Source organism: Pseudophryne corroboree, chromosome 1 (assembly GCF_028390025.1).
Source record: "Pseudophryne corroboree isolate aPseCor3 chromosome 1, aPseCor3.hap2, whole genome shotgun sequence".
Taxonomy (NCBI): Eukaryota; Metazoa; Chordata; class Amphibia; order Anura; family Myobatrachidae; genus Pseudophryne; species Pseudophryne corroboree.
In genome coordinates this window covers 962529042-962550591 of record NC_086444.1, presented here as the reverse complement: position 1 = coordinate 962550591, position 21550 = coordinate 962529042, and the positions used below count along the sequence as shown (strand labels likewise).

The window sequence follows — 21550 nt, the reverse complement described above, 5'->3', positions numbered from 1 at the left end:
AGTGACTACTTGAAGCTGATCAGCCTACTGTATGAAGATTAATGCTCAATGCTCAGTATTGTGGGAGGCAACTCTGCTCTTGAAATGGCAAATTCATTGCCCCAAATAATGGCAGTATGGAACAACTTGAAAGTAAAGTAGTATTAAAAAATAAGTTCTTTTTTTTTTAACAGTAATATTTATATTAAAGCTTTTTACAGCTCTCTAGTAAATTGCAGTACATATAATTTCTGACTGTAAACTGTAAATCTTTATCAGTGCCTTGATCTTTACAGATTGGAAACATATGTTTTTCATTTATTTTCTACTGTCTCTAATATTTTTTTTTTCTGTTACACTTCTTTACAAACACCTGTTGTTTAAGTAATTATTGCATTTTATAGTATGTAGTGAAAAGAACATTGAGTTTTGATAACCATATTTTACAAAACATTATTCAACATATTTATTTAATCCTGTAAATATATTTGCTCCTTGTGCAAGCTGACATGCAGCACCTAGCAGCAGAGCAAGTTACCTATAGGTATGGATATGTTTTTATTTACAAGAGGGATAGGATTACAAGGTCAGAAGACGGACATTTATATTGCATGGTTCCCTGAGTCCTCCACCGCCCCTGCTTGCAGAAAGATCCCCTCCTTGTGCATATGCTGCATGGTTCAGTGGCTGGAACAGAGATAGAGCTCGCTGCAGGATCCCAGGCTGCATCATACTGCCAGGGTTGCCCCTAGCAACCTGGAGATAATGTGCTACTCCAGCGAAGTCATCCAGGACATATGAGCCTGCATTTCATCTCTCTGTCTCTCCTTATTTGTACAGGGATACCACACCAGTACAGGCAAAATATCACTCCTGTTTTGGAAACAACTGTATACCTTGGCTTTGTGCGAGTAACAATCTGATAGTTCTGCCTGTAAATTAGATTTATATTGTATGGAAGGGATCTGAAAATAAATTCTGCATTCTTGGAGGAAAGAAGATGCTGTCAACTGTTGCTCCATTTTGTTGCAGTAAAAGCAGCTGTGCTAGAGCGGTTATACTTTGTGCATGGGAATGTTTTTGATCAGCCCTTCATTTCATATTTTGCTAGCGTTTTCTCAGGGTAAACGAGGACAAAAGATGCTGGAAGATTTTAGTATGCAGGTGATTGCCTGAGCTGTCAGGAAGGGTGGGGATTGCACTGTTTGTTAGGCGGATGTTATAATGTACAGGATTTCTTTTTTATTTTTAAACTATCTGTTATTGAAGCATGAAAAGTATATGCAATGTATGAGAATAACATTGTAACAAGAATACAATAAACCGCTGAATATTCACAAAATACAATGTGACAATAAAGATAAATTATATAGTAAGATATCATTAAAGTACAAGATATAAAACCATAGTTTGAGTAAAGTAGAATATGCCAAAATAAAGTATGTATAAACAATTGGTTTATAAAGCAATGGGTGGTGTGTGTGTGTGTGTGTGGGGGGGGATTTTTAATTATTCTTGTCTGTACTGTAAGACCACATTAGAGGCTGCCTTTTTCTCCTCAGGTTGGGGCGTCAGAATGCTTGGGTCTGTTCCTCTGCTGCTGCTCAAGAACCCCTTCCTCCCTCCCCTCCTAGAATTGAAGAATGTCATGTAGCCCTGGATATTGGCAGAAAACATAATTGCAGTGCTCCCTCTTAGTCTCTGGACTGTAGCATATATTTTGTTAGATTATTGTGCAGCCACAGTGTTTCTCTGCATCATGACACTATCCTTGTTTTATTTAGAATAATGCCCTTCATATACTTTATACTACTGTTGGAATATATCGTAGTTCTGAATAATTTCTCTTTAATAGCTTCTGAAAATATCTATTCCAGAAGCAGCAGGGTGTTGCTGTGCAGCAGATCCTATGTGCTGCCATGTGTGCGGCTTCCCCTAGCCTGGGATCTATACACCTCCCTAGCGCGTGCGTGGAAGTACAATCCTATTATACCAGTAATCGTAGCACCTCAGGAGCTGTATATAATCCACTAGCAAATACAGAGCTGATTGATTCAGTTGTCACACTGGCATGTAATCCTGATTCTGAAGCAAGCATACTCCGTGTTCCCAGCATCATTCTCACTCGTCGCAGAGAAATTGCTGCCCTTCTAACCCTCCGTTAGTAATGATGTAGACCTTGCTCTGTCCCCCTTGGTTTTGCCAGAGTGTGAGGATCATTTTATTCCATCTATTTAGACCCCTAGAGGAAGGTACTTGTTTTACTTTCCGCCAAAAATCTATCAAACAGACCGGCAATTCAACTATGTATATGTTGGTTTGCGTTTTTCCATGTAGAAGCCCCCCTTCCCCCGCAACTCTTCCTCTGGGCCAAATGCCTAATGATTAGTGGTTAACAATAGTGCTATCCATCTGGAATGCCAGCCTGCATACTATCTAGCTTGATACTTATTCTGCAGGGTATTTCATCAAAGAATTAGAAGCTGCATGATTAAACCCTCATTGATGCTACATACACTTGTCAATTGTTTGATCAAATATGTGTTGGCAGCACCCATATTGTCTACGTCAGTCATGACCTGTCAAGTGTGGGCCGGTTATTAATAACTGATAAAGGCAGGGAATGCAAATGTTGACATAGATTTAATTGTTGGAAATGCTGGCTGCTACAGAATCAGTATAGTGTCACTTACATACAAGTAAGCAAGGATAACAAGTTCTATATGTCTGGGAAGTCATGTTTTTCTATTTACATTTCTAATAAAGATAATTTATACTACATATTAAAATAAATAAATAAATATATATATATATATATATATATATATATATATATATATATATGTGTACATTTCTATTGGCTTCAAGTATTTATTTTTGTGTTAGGATTAAAACTTTCTGAAATTCAAATAAAATACAGCTATGGGGATCTAAGTGTACGATTTTCTAGATAAGGTTTTGCTTTTTTTTATTTTTTTTATTGTATTTAATATGCCATATCTGTAAATGTATTACTCTGGACAGTGTCTTTATTTCATGACATTACTATTTCTTGTTGTGCCTCTATCCTAAGACTATTATGTTTCATGTTTTGTAGGACCTGGAGATAGTTTATTCATACCTCCATGGAATGGAAGCACTGTCCAACCTGCGGGAGCATCAGCTTAGGTAAGGCCTTGTAATGACGTGGGTAAGGCTGTGCTAGCTAATGTTACTTTGTAGGTGTCGCCTAATGGGGTTAAATCACTTTTATGTTTGGGAGCATAGTTGGTTGTAGCTCATTTCTGGTGAAGAGTAAAGGAGTAGGACTACCCATCTCTACAGTAATCTGACAGCAACGGGATATCATCTTTACATTTAATTTACATTGCCAGGCACAGGCTCATGAAGGGGATTCCCACCGATATTGCCCAATGTTACAGTAATTTTTTTTTTTTAAACAATTTTATTATATTTTGAATTTCGTTATTACAAACAGTGAATCAACATAGAAGATGACATATCAAGGAACAGTTGGAGTACAAACAGAATAAAAAGTACACAACTGGACATGTGGGCATGTATAGTCCAGCACAAATAAAGGCATAATATAAAGTAGCATAGAGAATATGCCTATGTATAAAAATAACAGCAATGTCTGGTCAATGTCATAGTAAAGCTAAGCATTGGAAAATGGCATACAATACGATATATCAGACTGAGTGTAAATGTAAACCCTTTCAGTGTACATAAGCATATAGTCATAGTGTCAACTGATACCAACAATAAAACAGATAGCAAATAACTAAACTCCCTAATCCCCCCTCCCTCCCCTAATCCGGCCTCGGCATTGCAGAGCAATCAATGTCATTGTAGTGAACGAAGTAGAAACCACGTAATAGTTTCAAACAATATATAAATGTGTGCCTGAGTATCTGAATCAAGCGATTCAATATAAATCCCCCACTTCCTATGGAAACGCTCCACTCCCCCCTCAATATCAGGCAGAGTTTTCCTCCTATCAAAGTTCAGTAATTGGAATAATTCACTTTTCACTGCTGACAAAAAGGGGGGAGCAGCCACGATCCAGTTCCTCATAATGATTGTCCTAGCTATCGTCACTGTAAGAGTCAAGAATGGGATAAGTTCCTTCCCTTTGCCTTGTAAATTCCAGTTTGTAAAATTAACACATAACATAGCCACGGGGTCAGCAGTAAGGCGAAGTCTACAAACCTGATTAATAAACCCCATCACCTTCCCCCAAAATTCTTAATTTTCCTGTAAGTCCACATACATTGGTAGAAAGATGCAGAAGGGCAGTGACATTTTATACAAGTACCCAGCTCCCCGGGTACTAAATGTTGTCTTTCTGCCGGTGACATATACATTCGATGAATAGTTTTAAGATGTACTTCCTGAAACATCGCAGAGCCTAACAATTTCAAAGTTTTCTCAGTGTGCTTCAACAATATAGGGGTGTATTCAATAAGAGTCGGATCCATTCCGGCATGCATTTGTCGGAATGGATCCGACAAGCCCTATTCAATGAGCGGCCAAATCCGACTATCGTATTTGGCCGTTCCCGGTGTCCCGCCTGATAAAGCTAAATATTTATCGTGTATATAACCCTATATGAGGTCTTAGAACACTGTACGCTATCTACGTAAGAAGTACCGTAAGGGTACGTAAGTTGCGTATCGATCGCTTAGCCGTGATCGAGACGCTCAGGCGTCACGTTCACTCACGGCCAAGTGATCACAGGCAGGCAGACTATTGGCTGTTGACTATCGTAATGATTCGCTATAGCGTAGCGGCGCTCGGGACCACGAGGAGATCACCAGCGATGCAGACGCTCACAACGTTAAACCTTTATATCTATACCTTTAGCAATGAAATACACAGCAAACCTTAGTGTAGAGACAAAGTGTAAGTGCAACCTTGTGTAACCTGATTAACTACAAAGCTGCTTGAGCGTCACCGACGCTCAGGGAATATTTAACACTAAAAAGAATACACAGATACCTGGGCTTAGGGTCCGAAACCTATTATGTGTATTATGACTATTATACTTGCAAAAAGAATCACAGTACAAAGCATACACTACAATATAACATAAACCAACTAACCAGATAACAACACAGGAAATACAATATAATACAATTAAGTCTAATCAAGGGAAAATACGAGAGAAAGAGAAGAGAGGGAGAGAGAGAAATGGCTCACAGTAAGACAATATGATTACGGAGAGAACTTACGCACAAGGGGAACGATCGCATGCGCCTCGATATCCAGCTCCCGATTATCAGCAATGAGAACCGTTGAAGAGAGTGAAGTTGGATATGGTCGGCCTGCTATTTATGCCCCACACACAATACAATTCAATGGTCCCTACAATCTCATTGTTCATTGGACACAGGAATTCGGCTTCGTATTGTAACAAAAGGTCATAGGTTGATTCATACAGGTGGGCTGTGACTATTTCCAACTGCTCAGGTGGGAGGGAAACTGGGTTTCCCGCCGCATGGGTAATAAAGTGCAAATAAAGTAAATGTTCATAAACTTCTTATGTCCATAACTATTCGCACGAGCGATTGATCTGCTTCAAACCAACACCGGAATATTTCTAATTAAATATTCTTCCGATGGATACTAAACACCACTGTATTACTCCTATCTGACCCTTCGTACCAAACAAAGAGGGATTCCTCTGTTCATAAACATTCTATATTAACCAAACTTTCAGAATCTATCAAAGGGACCATGATCTACAAAATACATTATTTGTGAAAATATGTAACGATTGAGTCGCACGCTACGACTACACAAACTTTACCGTAAATACGCATACCGTGCACCAGCGGGTGCACGCAACAGCGGGTATGCGCCTTCACGGGAGAGCGCACGCATGCGCAGCACGGACCAGTGTGAGGTGCAAATATGGCAGTGTGTATAGAGATATTTTTCTGACTTTGACAGTCCACCCTTTGGCAGTCAATAATAACTGCCACCTTCTAAAACATTTCAAAAGGAGAAAAATATATGTCAGGGGTTAATTCATTTCCATGGTTGGGTGAGGGAGAAGAGAGGAGTAGGTGTGAAGAAGGTATGACCTAGTGTGATAGCAGAAGCATGTGTGTATGAGTCCTTGTTTGGGGGGGTCATGTATCATCGTGCCGTACGTGTTGTAAATCAAGCTTCGAGGTATTGCGAAGTATACATTTGAATTCCTTCTTATCCCGTGGTACGGGTCTGTGGATGGGCTGTCAAACTTTACCGAGCTCTTTTCGGATTTTGAACAAAATGGGGAGCACATTTTAGTTGATGATACATGAATGGGGGAATATGTGATTGCTGATATCTGTGCCTGTATTCCCTATACTATGTGTGTCATTACCTGAGGGTTGTAGAAATGAAGAAAAGACATAATTACGGTAAATGCGGTGGTATTCTATGTCAGGTTAATGTACATCTGTCGGTTGAAGTTTTGTTCGGTATCAGTTGAAAGTCGTCTTCTTTGCGCTGTTTTGCTCATTAGGCGTGAGCAATAAGCTTTGTCAATGCCATTAGATTTACAAAAAATGTTGGGCTAGCGTAATTTTAAGAATTCTAGGGAAACTGGGGATCCATGGCAAAGTTCATCAAATGTCCATATCTCAAGTGGTCAAAACTCCTTCTTTGGTCCATCCGTTGTCTGTATAGCGTCTCATCAACTTCCTCGTCCAAGGGGGTCTTGTTATCTTGGAGAAAAACCAGAAAAACAGGTGAAAGAAACGGACCGTAGAAATCGCATTTTCATCACATCATTGTTTCTATCATTGGGTCATAAATCAAATCCAGGTTAATTACGGTTTCCTCACTCCTCAAACTCATCACTCTGGTACTTTGTTTGCACCTCATTAAAGCCTGCCCGCATCTAAATATCAATCCAATCGATATAACGACACCTAAGATACATAGTAGAAACTTCCCAACATCCATTATGACTCCTTGAGCCCAGTCTCCCAAACCGGAGAACCAATTTCGCGGGTTCAACCATGACACCCAACCAGTCAGCTCATTACCTACAGCAGCAAGAGTGAGATTGTGTTTTCGACGAAATTCCCACTTTAATTGGAGAATATCGTCCATCTTTTGGTCTATGATCTCTACCGGATCCTCGGTGCTATTCGTGATATACGTGCAACACTTCACGCCGTACTGTGTTGCCAATGTAACACAATATCCGCCTGTCACTGCTGTGAGGTAATTAAGAACCATTCTATGCTGTACCAGTTCTGTTTTATAAGCCTGAAGTTCTCTTCCAGTATATCTAAACGTGTCATCATACATTTCAGTGATATTATCTAACAAATTGGCGAGTGCGGAAATGTATCTATAATTCATCACTCCTCGAGCGGTGCGAGTGAAATCTAACGCCACCAGAACCTGAATCCCGGTGGATTCATGGATCAGATCAGAGGCCGGATGCTCTAACCTTTCTGACAGTTGTCTTTTAACGAGGTGCTCGTAATGAGTGTGAGTATAAGGAGCTTGGGCACCACGGTGTATGTCTTTCATTTTATCATGTGTTACAGTCATTACTTCAGGCAATACTCTTCCAATATAACACAATCCTTCAGAGTTTGGGGCAAGCCACTTGTACGCCTTTCTCCCGCATATGAAATATGCATCATCGGGGAGAACATATGGGACGGAGAAAGACATTACCATATTACACACCTTCCAGGTGAAATCTCCTAGCCCTAATTCTTCCATCTGCTTAATGCACGTATCAGGTTGTACGATATGTGCACAGTATCCTGGTGATACTTCTCCAACTCTAGTAATCCTATTTCCTAAGGTGTATCTATACCGGAAAGATTTTCCTCTACTGGCTATGTGGCGTACAAGCTCTGTATCTGTAGGCATTCTATCTGCTCTATGTGAAAAGGTCATGGTGTGGTTACTCCATGATACTTCCCAATTTCCCGGCTTTCTGGGATTGGAGATGTTAAAACATAATAGGGACCTATCCACGTGGTATTGGTGGAGCTTCAAACTAGGAGGGCTGGAGATATTAAACCTCCGGTCCACCGGTCTCCCACCATTTAACTCAAGTACCTCTCCTATCGTTAAAGGAAATGGTACTAGCCCTGATTTGCTATGACCCTGAGGTACTTGAGAGCATGCCCAACAATCTGTTTTGTTTAATACATTACCCACTAAGGAGTGATAATCACTCAATGGATGCCGGTCCATATGGATATTAAAACTGGATTGGCATTTCTTAATGCACCCATCTTCAATGACATTGTTACAGAGCCTACAGATACAATTTTCTTCAGCTAACAATCCGTCACAATTTCTTCTATGGTCAATGCTATCGGATCGTTTTCTGATACTCGCCTTTGCTTGTTGGTTAGGTTGATCTTGGAAAACTACGCCTCCATCTTTATCATCAGAACTCATTCCAGAACCTCTATCGACCTCCATGGTACTCTCGCCGGAACAGACTGCTCTGGTCAACATCATGGTCAACAGGAAAATCCGGATCACAGTCTCTTGGGGCAAGTCCATCTTATAGGAGGAAACGGAGAAAAATGAGAAAGGGGAAAAAGAATTTTCAAGGGAGAGGGGATGGGAAGTGGAGAAAAACAATAAAAGGGAGTGGGGAGTCGACAACTGCTTTCGGTCTTCAAGGCTCAGGTGCCGCCTCAGTCCTCCTGGAACAGACACTCCAGTGATACAACCTCTACCGTCTGTTCCTTATCACGGGACTTCTCTGGATCAGCAACCTTCTTGCAGTGGGATGAATGGACCCAAGTCTCTTTCTCAGCAACTTTCAATGCTGTAGTGCTAGTCAGTAAGACCTGGTATGGTCCTTCCCATCTGTCAATAAGGCAACCTGAGCGTAGAAAATTTCGTATCATTACATAATCCCCAGGTTCAATGTCATGACAATTACTATCAGGTAGATCAGGAATCACCAACTTTAGATTATAATTTTGATTCCTTAACTGTTTACTCATGTTAATCAAGTACTTTACAGTTACTTCATTGTTACATTTCAAATCATCCTGAGGGTTAATCATGACCTGCGGTTGTCGACCAAATAAGATTTCAAAGGGGGACAGATTAAGAGGGGACCTGGGAGTGGTTCTGATACTGTACAATACAATGGGTAAAGCTTCTGGCCATGTCAATCCTGTCTCTGCCATCACTTTACTCAATTTATTTTTAATAGTGCTGTTCACTCTTTCGACCTTCGCACTCGCCTGTGGACGGTACGGAGTGTGCAGCTTGCTATCAATTCCCATCAACTTACACATTCCTTGGAAGACATCACCTGTAAAATGGGTACCCCTATCACTTTCGATTATTCTAGGGATACCATATCTACATACAAATTCCTGCACAATTTTCTTAGCTGTAAACATAGCGGTATTTGTAGCTGCAGGAAATGCTTCGACCCAATTCGAGAAAACATCTATACAAACAAGTACATATTTCAAATTCCGACAAGGGGGTAATTGAATGAAGTCAATTTGTATTACCTGGAAAGGGCCGCCGGCAGGTGGGATATGGGATGGTTCTGTAGGTATTGCCTTTCCAATATTCTTTCTCAGACAGGTAAGGCATGACATTGCTCTTTTACTCGCATGAGAGGAGAATCCTGGGGCGCACCAATATGCTCTTACCAATTTGCACATTCCCTCCTTGCCTAGATGAGTCAGCCCGTGAGCTGCTTCAGCCAGACATGGAAGATATGCTCTGGGGGCCACTGGTTTACCATGTCCATCCGTCCAGAGTCCTGAGGACTCTTGGCCACATCCCTTTGCCTTCCAGACTGCCTTTTCCTGTGTGGAACACAAATTTTGCATTTTACACAACTTCTGTGTGTTGATGGTATTGAATACCATCAGTTGTGTGGTGTCTGTCTGTATGGGGGTAGCAGCTGCTAACTTAGCAGCTTCGTCTGCTCGGCTGTTACCAAGTGATACCGGGTCTTGGCTATATGTGTGTGCTTTACATTTGATAACAGCCACTCTGTCGGGTTCCTGTATCGCTGTTAGAAGCCTTTTTATGTGAGCTGCATGCGCTACCGGTGTACCAGCTGCCGTCATGAAATTTCTGAGGCGCCATAGGGCTCCGAAATCATGGACTACCCCGAATGCGTATCTAGAATCGGTGTAGATATTGGCTGACTTACCCTTAGCCAATTCACATGCTCTGGTTAGGGCGACCAGTTCAGCAACCTGGGCTGAGTGAGGTGGGCCTAGCGGTTCCGCTTCTATGGTGTCTTGGTCATCTACGACTGCGTATCCAGTACACAAGTCTCCCGAGTCTGACTGTCTGTGACAACTACCGTCCGTGTAGAACGTGAGTTCTGCATCTTTCAGTGGGTTGTCACTGATGTCAGGCCTTGCGGTAAAATTTTGGGTCAAATATTCCATACAATCATGTGTATCTTCCTTTGTATTAAATCCTCCTTCCCCATCACTCTCACCTTCCACCCTTTGTGCCTGACCAGGCACACTTGGGAGATATGTTGCAGGATTTAATGCACTGCATCTCCTTATGGTGATGTTTACGGGGGCCATTAGTGCTAATTCCCATCTTGTAAACCTCGCTGATGAGACGTGTCTGGTTTGGGCAGAATTCAATAAGGCTGACACTGCATGTGGTGTATGGATTGTGAGGTTGTGGCCTAGCACGACATCTTCGCTTTTTGTCACTAGCAATGCTATTGCAGCCACGCTTCGCAAGCAAGTGGGGAGGGATCGCGCTACCGTATCTAGCTGAGCGCTGTAGTATGCAACTGGCCTGCTGGCATCACCGTGTTTTTGGGTTAGTACGCCTGCCGCGCAACCAGCACTTTCTGTTCCGTATAGTTCAAAGGGTTTCCCATAGTCTGGCATACCTAGTGCTGGTGCCTGCGTTAGGCACTGTTTGAGTCTCTCAAATGCTGTTTCGGACTCGTCTGTATGCGAGATCCTATCAGGTTTGTTTGAGGAGACCATTTCCTGCAAAGGTAACGCTAAAATGGAAAACCCTGGGATCCAATTGCGGCAATACCCACACATTCCTAAAAACGTTCTGATCTGTTGCTGGGTTTGTGGCAGGGTCATGTCTCTAATTGCTTGGATTCTATCAGCGGTCAGGTGTCTCAGTCCTTGTGTTAGACAGTGTCCCAAATATTTTACCTTAGTTTGGCATAATTGCAACTTGTCTTTGGACACCTTGTGTCCGGTGTCTGAAAGATGAAACAGGAGCTGTTTCGTATCCTTCAGAGATGCTTCCAGTGAATCTGAACACAGTAATAAATCGTCCACATACTGTATCAATACTGATCCACTGTCTGGTTGGAAAGACTGTAAACAATCATGCAAAGCCTGGGAAAATATACTTGGACTATCTATGAAACCTTGGGGTAGTCGAGTCCACGTGTATTGGACTCCTCTGTATGTGAATGCAAACAAATATTGGCTGTCAGGGTGCAGAGGTACCGAAAAGAAAGCGGAGCAGAGGTCAATAACAGTGAAAAATTTGGCAGTGGAAGGGATTTGCATTAGGATGACAGCTGGATTTGGCACTACGGGGAACTGACTCTCAACTATTTTGTTAATCCCCCTTAGATCCTGCACTAGCCTGTAACCCCTCCCCCCACTCTTTTTAACAGGGAAGATGGGACTATTGGCAGTGCTGGACGTTCTTACCAGAATGCCCTGTTGTAGCAAGCGCTCTATTACTGGGTAAACTCCTAACTCCACCTCTGGCTTCAGAGGATACTGTGGGATTTTTGGAGCTATCCTACCATCTTTTACTTGCACAACTACTGGAGCTACGTTTGCCATTAATCCAGTGTCCTGTCCGTCTTTTGTCCAAAGTGACTCTGGTATCTGAGATGTCATTTCTTCTACTTGGGATGGATTCCTATTTGTCATAATGGTATGTGACATTAATTTTGATGGGGAGTCTAACATGTCTCGCACTTCCTGAGCGTGATTCTCAGGTATGTCCAAGAATACACCTTCAGGAGTACAATAAATGACGCACCCCATTTTACACAGTAAGTCTCTTCCCAGGAGATTGGTTGGTGCCGATGCAGCCAGCAAAAAGGAATGCTTGGTATGCAAAGGCCCTATTGTAATCTCGGCTGGTTTGCTAACAGGGTAGTGCTGGACTACTCCTGTTACTCCCATGGCTGGAATTGTCCTACCAGTGGTTCTCATGCCCACTGTCGAATTTATCACTGACTTGGCCACCCCTGTGTCTACAAGAAAGTTTAAAGTTTTACCAGCTACATTAATTGCGACCTCGGGTTCACTTTCAAGGTTGGCAATCAATTTCACTGGCTGCAGATTACAGGTATGGCCACACCCCTATTGGGTATGGTGGCCTCCCTGAATCCCGCTGGCAGCAACTATTTGTGAGGGAGATAGTTGGGAACTACCAGAGGCATGCCAGTCTCTGTTTGGGGGATATCTTTTTGTTTCCCCTGTATGTGGCTCATAACTCCGTTTCTGCGGACCTTGCTCCCAATGTCGTGTGTCGTGTCGTTGTCTAGGGGGTTGGTATGATCTTTGCGAATTTTTCGCTCTACAGTCTCGTGCATAGTGTCCCTGTCTTTGACAAGAATAACATGTTATCATAGTTGACTTACCCACAGGGTTGGATGGTACATACGCAGGCTGCTTTGTGGTCAGGGCCTGTATACTTACCGACATTAGCTTATCACTCTGCGACTCCCTGTGTCTGGTGATGTTTCGGTCGTGATCAATAGCAGCCTCTCTCAAAGTGGACACTGACAGACCTCGCCAACATGGTTGCGTGGTCTGTACCCTTGCCTTTAATGTTTCCTTCAAACCATCCATTAGTACGGATACTGCTACTTCTCGATGGTTTGGATTTGTCCTAATGTCCTCTATACCAGTGTACTTTGCCATTTCTAATAGTGCCCGGTGAAAATATTCTGCAGCTGTTTCTGACTCTTTTTGTTTAATGGAAAATATTTTGTTCCATTTAACAACTGCTGGGAAATGCTCCTTTAACTGTAAGTTTATCCTTCTTACGTTATCTTTGTTGTACACATCTGTAAGAGGTACATCCAGATCTAGTCCACAATCAGCTAAAAATTGGGCTGAGTCGACATTGGAGGGTAAACAAGCTTTTAGCAATATCTGCCAATCTTTATTATTGGGCTCTAAAGTGTTTCCTAAGTCTGTGATGTATTTTTGGCTGGCAACTAAATCTTTTCTAGGGTCAGGGAATTCAGACACTATGGTCCTTAATTCCATTCGGGAAAATGGGCTGTACATGGCAATGTTCCTTATGGGAGTGGCTCCTGATACATCTGTTTTCCCATTGGGAACTGCTATTACCCTAACAGGAGTGATTCTAACAACCTCATTCTGTGTAGATTCTACAGGCTGTGGTGAAATAGTTTCAGCATAATGCATGGTGCCGTACTTACCAGTTGATACGACCTCACCTATCCCTCCGCTAGGGGCCTTTACTAATCTCGTGGGTGTTGCTGTGCCTACTGTGGTCTCTGCTATGGTGGCTGCTAGAGAGAGCGCTGAAATCGTTGTCGCTTCGTCCTCTTGATCACACTCCTGAGGAAAGTTCAAAACAGGGTACAACTTGCACGGGTTAATACTTGCATGGATTAATGGGTTAACATTATCATTAACATTTACACAGTTACTAAGTGATTTTGTGTTACACCTTAGTGCGTCTTTCTCCGTAATCAACTTCTCTCCTGATATATATGGTGGCGGCGGGGCCGTGGCAATCAGTTTTCTGTTAGAGCCAGATCCTGCCGCCTGAGCCAAACCTCTCTGTATCTCACCTTCCTGTTGCCACAACTGTAAATAATCATAATGCTGAACTCGTCTCTTTGTTGATTTTATGAGACATATCCTCCTCCTTAAATTTTGTAACACCTCTGGGCTGAAGCTACCTATTCTTGGGAATTTCTCCCGGTCTTGTACCGTCATTCTCTCCCATTCATCACATAAAACCTCTGTGTGACTTCCATATTTCTCACACATGATATACCTGGCCGACCCAATTGGTCGGACCACTGAATCAACCCGAACCGAGGTTGATCGCCCCCTACCTGAACAACTGGCCCCCATAACTCTGCAGGCGTTGCTTGCTCTACCTCTGATCTCTATATCAAGGTCTTCAGCGAACCCTTACAGAAAACCAGATTGTTCACAATAGGCTGACGGTGGCGGTTTACCGAGTACCCCACTCACTCGCCCACGCCGACCAATGCGACCTGATCACACCGATATGGTGCTGGCGCACTCGACCCAGGGCACCTATAAAAACCGTTGTTTACTGGAACATGCGAGGGTTATCCGCAGAACACTTACTCTTTCCAGTAAAGGTGAGGTTTGTCAGATAGTTCCTGAGTGACCAGCGAACTTCCCTTCTTGAAAAATAAAAAATTACACAAATCACGTCAGAATGTACAAATAGCGTTTGTGACCCCTTTACTCTAATGGTACTAGGTCAGATTACTAACTACTGTACACAATTACGTGCGGTCCAGTCGTTCAGTACACAAACAACTAAGCTTGTGTACGGAAAGACCAATGGAATCGAAACTTACGACTGCGAATTCCTTCAGCCAGAGCTTGTACGGCCTATATGGGTCTTGCACCAACCCTTCTTTTGGTGTTGTGCCTCTGAACTGTATAGCGGACTTCCCTGTTTACTGTACCTGGACCTGCTGGTCTACTATGACCTCCTGGTCTTGTTCTGTACGACCTCCTGGTCTGACCTCCTGGTCTTGTTCTATACTGGTCCGCTATACTCTAATGCTCAAATATTATGTTTAACCAAGGATGCCTCCCTAGCCACCGTGCACGTCACTTACACGCGTGTACCTCACGAGTACTCGACTTTTCTTGTGGTTCAACCTTTAAGTTATATAAACTTATGTAATACAAAAACACTCACTCATCACATGTACACTTTTGCTTCTATTTCTATTTCTGCGCAGAAATTTTTCTTTAGCCCAGCTGTGTTACCAATTAGGAGCAGGATCTGTTAATTTAAATTTTGGATTTCCAAAAATAGACTTGCGTTATTTATCGCCTGTGGCGCTATTTACCACTTTGCGTTACTTATCGCGTTGCGTTAAAAATCAACTTATCGTGACTTGAGCTACGTGGGCGTAACCGGACGCTCCGTTGCGTAATGTACGCTGCGTGCGTCTGCCTTTGGATTGTGTACACAAGTCTTTTGTTAGGGACACGTGTACGCAAAGCAAAGATCCACCGTAACACAATTTACACTTTTATCAATGTAGATGATCCTTGATCATCTACCACACAACACACTGATTTCGCCTTATCTCCCAGGCAAAACTGTGTGTTTGTCTATCTTTTAACTATATTACCTTTACTCTTAAACTATGAAATAACGGCAAATCTTTTTTTAGCACTTTTTTTTCAACTATAAAACTGGCAGACAGGAGAGTGATATACGAAAAATGAAAAAGAAAAAGAAATGCAGATATATATATGTGTGCGTGCGTGTGTACGCAAGACAGAAAAATAAACCGTTTTAAAAGACACTAGCGTTTTGTTCTTACCTCCGGTTCCCGGATTCCTTCAGCACTCTTTTATCTAAGCGAAGCAGACGCTTATCCCGTCAGCACTACGAGACAACCTCCCGCCCTTTGCTGAGGGATAATGTCTGCTGATCTACCTAGTGCAGATATGTGAAGGACAGGACGAGCCGCCAATTGATAAAGCTAAATATTTATCGTGTATATAACCTTATATGAGGTCTTAGAACACTGTACGCTATCTACGTAAGAAGTACCGTAAGGGTACGTAAGTTGCGTATCGATCGCTTAGCCGTGATCGAGACGCTCAGGCGTCACGTTCACTCACGGCCAAGTGATCACAGGCAGGCAGACTATTGGCTGTTGACTATCGTAATGATTCGCTATAGCGTAGCGGCGCTCGGGACCACGAGGAGATCACCAGCGATGCAGACGCTCATAACGTTAAACCTTTATATCTATACCTTTAGCAATGAAATACACAGCAAACCTTAGTGTAGAGACAAAGTGTAAGTGCAACCTTGTGTAACCTGATTAACTACAAAGCTGCTTGAGCGTCACCGACGCTCAGGGAATATTTAACACTAAAAAGAATACACAGATACCTGGCCTTAGGGTCCGAAACCTATTATGTGTATTATGACTATTATACTTGCAAAAAGAATCACAGTACAAAGCATACACTACAATATAACATAAACCAACTAACCAGATAACTACACAGGAAATACAATATAATACAATTAAGTCTAATCAAGGGAAAATACGAGAGAAAGAGAAGAGAGGGAGAGAGAGAAATGGCTCACAGTAAGACAATATGATTACGGAGAGAACTTACGCACAAGGGGAACGATCGCATGCGCCTCGATATCCAGCTCCCGATTATCAGCAATGAGAACCGTTGAAGAGAGTGAAGTTGGATATGGTCGGCCTGCTATTTATGCCCCACACACAATACAATTCAATGGTCCCTACAATCTCATTGTTCATTGGACACAGGAATTCGGCTTCGTATTGTAACAAAAGGTCATAGGTTGATTCATACAGGTGGGCTGTGACTATTTCCAACTGCTCAGGTGGGAGGGAAACTGGGTTTCCCGCCGCATGGGTAATAAAGTGCAAATAAAGTAAATGTTCATAAACTTCTTATGTCCATAACTATTCGCACGAGCGATTGATCTGCTTCAAACCAACACCGGAATATTTCTAATTAAATATTCTTCCGATGGATACTAAACACCACTGTATTACTCCTATCTGACCCTTCGTACCAAACAAAGAGGGATTCCTCTGTTCATAAACATTCTATATTAACCAAACTTTCAGAATCTATCAAAGGGACCATGATCTACAAAATACATTATTTGTGAAAATATGTAACGATTGAGTCGCACGCTACGACTACACAAACTTTACCGTAAATACGCATACCGTGCACCAGCGGGTGCACGCAACAGCGGGTATGCGCCTTCACGGGAGAGCGCACGCATGCGCAACGCGGACCAGTGTGAGGTGCAAATATAGCAGTGTGTATAGAGATATTTTTCTGACTTTGACACGCCCTTGCAGCAGTCAGCCCTCCCAGTGCGTCTCCCTTACCATGCTTCCGCCCGCCATGGCAGCGATTACTGCAGCCGCACTGTGTGACTGACTAGTGTCAGACAACAGTGTGAGAGACCCGGACTGCGTCCGCACAGTAACCGCGCCGTGCCCGTGGTCCTCCCCCGCCGCTGAGACTCGGACCATGCCAGTCGTGTGTGAGATCACAGGGAGGTACACCTAGATGTACTTGCTGCTGCCCCTATAGTCCGCCACCCCGCTCCCCTGTCTCATCATCTTAATCTGACTTTTTTAAAGTCGGATTGAGATTGTTGGAAATGAGGCCAAAATCTGTCTGATTTGGGCCCGTTTCTGACAGAAGCATGCGGATCGGTGCTTATTCTGCTGATCCACGTGCTTTCCGACAAGTCGGCAATTCCCGACTTGTCGAACAAAAACAGCCCATATTGAATACGTCGGAACCCCTTCTGACCTAAATCAGTCGGAAACTGCTGTCTTTCCGACAAGACAGCAGTTTCCGACTCTTAATGATTGTACCTCATAGAGGGGGAAGTCAGCTGAGGTATGTCTGCCTTCCACCTACCTATAACAGAAATCTATAATTTATCCCTATGAGCAGATAACAGTAAAAGGTACAGGAATCTAGTCTTATAAGGAATTGTAGTACTGGTAGTAAAACAAATTTTAAAAGGGTCTTCAACAGTAACATCTATAACCGGAGATGGTAGGGATTGCACGTAGTGGCGGGCTTGAAGGATGTAAAAACATGTAAAAATCTTTATTGGGTAAAGAGAAATCAGAACTAAGTTGTTGGAACGTGCAAACTGTGCCCCCGGTGTCATAGACATTTCTAATAGCTGCTATACCTTTATGTCTCCACCCAACAAACAGCGTATTAAACAAACCAAGTTGAAAAGCAGGCTTACCCCAAAACGGAATATATGTCGACACCGTGTGTCTGCTTCCCAATTTGTTGTTTAACCTGACCCATCTAGCATAAGCATCTCTGAATAATACAGCAGTCGAAGCAACTGGGCGCAAATCTGAGCACGGAACATGTAAGAGGGCTGCCGGGGAATAAGGAAACAATGTACAGGTTGAGTATCCAATATCCAAATATTCTGAAATACGGATTTTTTTTGAGTGAGATAGTGAAACCTTTGTTTTTTGATGGCTCAATGTACACAAACTTTGTTTAATGCACAAAGTTATTAAAAATGTTGTATTAAATGACCTTCAGGCTGTGTGTATAAGGTGTATATGAAACATAAATGAATTGTGTGAATGTACACACACTTTGTTTAATGCACAAAGTTATAAAAAATATTGGCTAAAATTACCTTCAGGCTGTGTGTATAAGGTATATATGTAACATAAATGCATTCTGTGCTTAGACTTATGTCCCATCACCATGATATCTCATTATGGTATGCAATTATTCCAAAATACCGAAAAATCCGATATCCAAAATACTTCTGGTCCCAAGCATTTTGGATAATGAATACTCAACCTGTATCCTCCTCCAGGGATCTATGTGTATAAAAATCAGTACCCGTACACCAATGTAGTATATGTCTAAAAAGTACAGAGTAAGAGAAAGCGGCAATGTTGGGGACTCCCAAACCCCCATCCACCTTACCAATAACTTATTCTTAGCATTACGTGGCTTTTGATTCTGCCAAAGAAAACGAAAAAATTCTCTGGTAATCAAGTCAATGTCCCTTCTAGAAATGATAATCATTTTTAATAAAAATCTGGTCATTGATTTGCTTCGAACTCTGAATCAGGTTCACATTATCTGGTATTATGGCACTTGGGTTGTTGGACCGCATTCACTGTCCTCAGAGAATCTATGTATTTCAGTTTCGTGATAGAGGCCAAGTGCTCTGATATCACTTCTCACAGGCAGTGTAATAATCTATCATCATTCACTAGAGGTGTTGCACTCTTTCCTCTCATTCTCATTTCTGTATGCAGATGGCTGTAGTACTGTGGATGAGGTTAAGGGAAAAAAGTGACCTGTATTTGAAAGAAAAATATAGTGTGTGACCTACATGTTGTTGTCTGGCCACTGTGTAACGAATGTAGCTGGTCTCCATGTGGTGCTGTTGTCTTTCTAACCCACACAAAAGCACAAAGAAATAATGCTAGTGCTAGTCCCATACTAATCACATGACCTATTTCATATATATATATATATATATATATATATATATATATATATATGTGTATATATATATGCTGGGTATGATGCCGTCTTTGGCATTAGAACAGCGTGAATTATTCATGGCTTACGTTCATCTTAGTGCTGCAAGCATTCCGGCCAATGTTTATATGATGGCATCATTGAGTTGTTGCAAATTTCCCATTGTGGTGTTAGGTCTGAACAACAACTGAGCCTCTTAGCCACATTTTTATGCTTTTATGCATTGAGTTACAGCCTCTTTCATTTCTTTCAACTCAGCTCCCCTTCTCATCTATGTCGCACTTTCTCTCACTCATCACAGCCACTGCCTCTCTGATCTGATCGCCTCCTGCCCCCTTTCCCTATCAGGAGGGTCATTGCTGACTCCAGGCTGACAGGTGTCTTTCCCCACCCTCCCATCTCTGCCCCAGCCCGTCGTACTCTCTCATCTTCCCCTCATTTACCCCCTCCCTCTGTGTCTGTCACTGTCATTTTCATCTGTCTCCCCTCTTACCCCCCACCCCTCTCTTTCCCAAATTGCTCCTTTTTTTACTTGATTCTAGCCATGAATTAGACCCACTTTGTCTAGTTTTATGGCACTTTGGGGCAGATGTATTCAGCTTGGAGAAGTGATAAAGAAGTGATAAGTGGAAGGTGATAACGCACCAGCCAATCATTACAGGTTTGAAAAATTACAGTTAGGAGCTGATTGGATGGTGCGTTATCACCTTCCACTTATCACTGCTTTATCACTTCTCCAGGCTTAATACATCTGCCCCTTTGGTTGTGGTACCTCATTCACTCAGAGAATCTATGGGTTGTTGTACCGCATTCACTCAGAGAATCTATGGGTTGTTGTACCGCATTCACTCAGAGAATCTATGGGTTGTTGTACCGCATTCACTCAGAGAATCTATGGGTTGTTGTACCGCATTCACTCAGAGAATTTATGTATTTTAGTTACATGATAGAGGCCCAGTGCTCTGAGATCATTTCATACAGTCAGTGTAAGAAACTCATCATTCACTAGATATGCGGCACTCAGGGCCGGTGCTAGGGTGTTCGGCGTCCTCCTGCAAACTATAAATTTGCGCCCTCCCACACTTTACAATGCAGTGACACGTATACACATTATGATCACTGTAGTAGTGCCGCTTACACACGTAACGTCCCTGTACCAGTGATGCTTTCACACGTAACACCCCCTGTACCAGTGACGCTTAGACACGTAATGCCCCCTGTACCAGTGCCGCTTACACACGTAACGCCCCTGTACCAGTGACGCTTACACACGTAACGCCCCTGTACCAGTGACGCTTACACACATAACGCCCCCTGTACCAGTGATGCTTACACACGTAATGCCCACTTTACCAATGATGTAACGCCTACACACGTAATGCCACCCTGTACCAGTGACTCATACACACGTAACGCCCTTGTACCAGTGACGCTTACACACGTAACGCCCCCTCTACCAGTGACGCTTACACACATAACGCCCCCTGTACCAGTGATGCTTACACACGTAACGCCCACTTTACCAATGATGTAACGCCTACATGCGTAACGCCACCCTGTACCAGTGACGCATACACACATAACGCCCCCTGTACCAGTGATGTTTACACACGTAATGCCCCCTGTACCAGTGACGCTTACACGCGTAACGCCCCCTCTACCAGTGACGCTTACACACATAACGCCCCCCTGTACCAGTGATGCTTACACACGTAACGCCCACTTTACCAATGATGTAACGCCTACATACGTAACACCACCCTATACCAGTGACGCATACACACGTAACGCCCTTGTACCAGTGACGCTTACACACGTAACGCCCCTGTACCAGAGACGCTTACACACGTCACGCCCCCTGTACCAGTGACGCTTACACACATAACGCTCCCCTGTACCAGTGACGCTTACACACGTAACGCCCACTTTACCAATGATGTAACGCCTACATACGTAACGCCACCCTGTACCTGTGATGCTTACACGCATAACGCCCCCTGTACCAGTGACGCTTACACGCGTAACACCCCCTGTACCAGTGACGCTTGCACGCGTAACGCCCCCTGTACCAGTGACGCTTACACACGTAACGCCCCCTGTACCAGTGACGCTTACACACGTAACGCCCCCTGTACCAGTGACGCTTACACACGTAACGTCCCCTGTACCAGTGACGCTTACACACATAACGCTCCCCTGTACCAGTGACGCTTACACACGTAACGCCCACTTTACCAATGATGTAACGCCTACATACGTAA

The 21550-nt window shown here is 43.0% G+C and overlaps 1 protein-coding gene across 9 annotated transcripts in view; it reads left to right on the top strand.

Annotated features, from left to right (window-relative positions):
* The window catches only part of RAPGEF2 (Rap guanine nucleotide exchange factor 2), a 552363-nt gene that overhangs the window by 157636 nt on the left and 373177 nt on the right, over window positions 1-21550 (top strand). For all 9 annotated transcript variants that reach the window (XM_063920458.1, XM_063920456.1, XM_063920451.1 and 6 more), the window contains exon 2: window positions 3077-3147. In XM_063920458.1, coding sequence (XP_063776528.1) covers window positions 3077-3147 — 71 coding nt within the window. The remainder of the gene's footprint in view (window positions 1-3076; window positions 3148-21550) is intronic.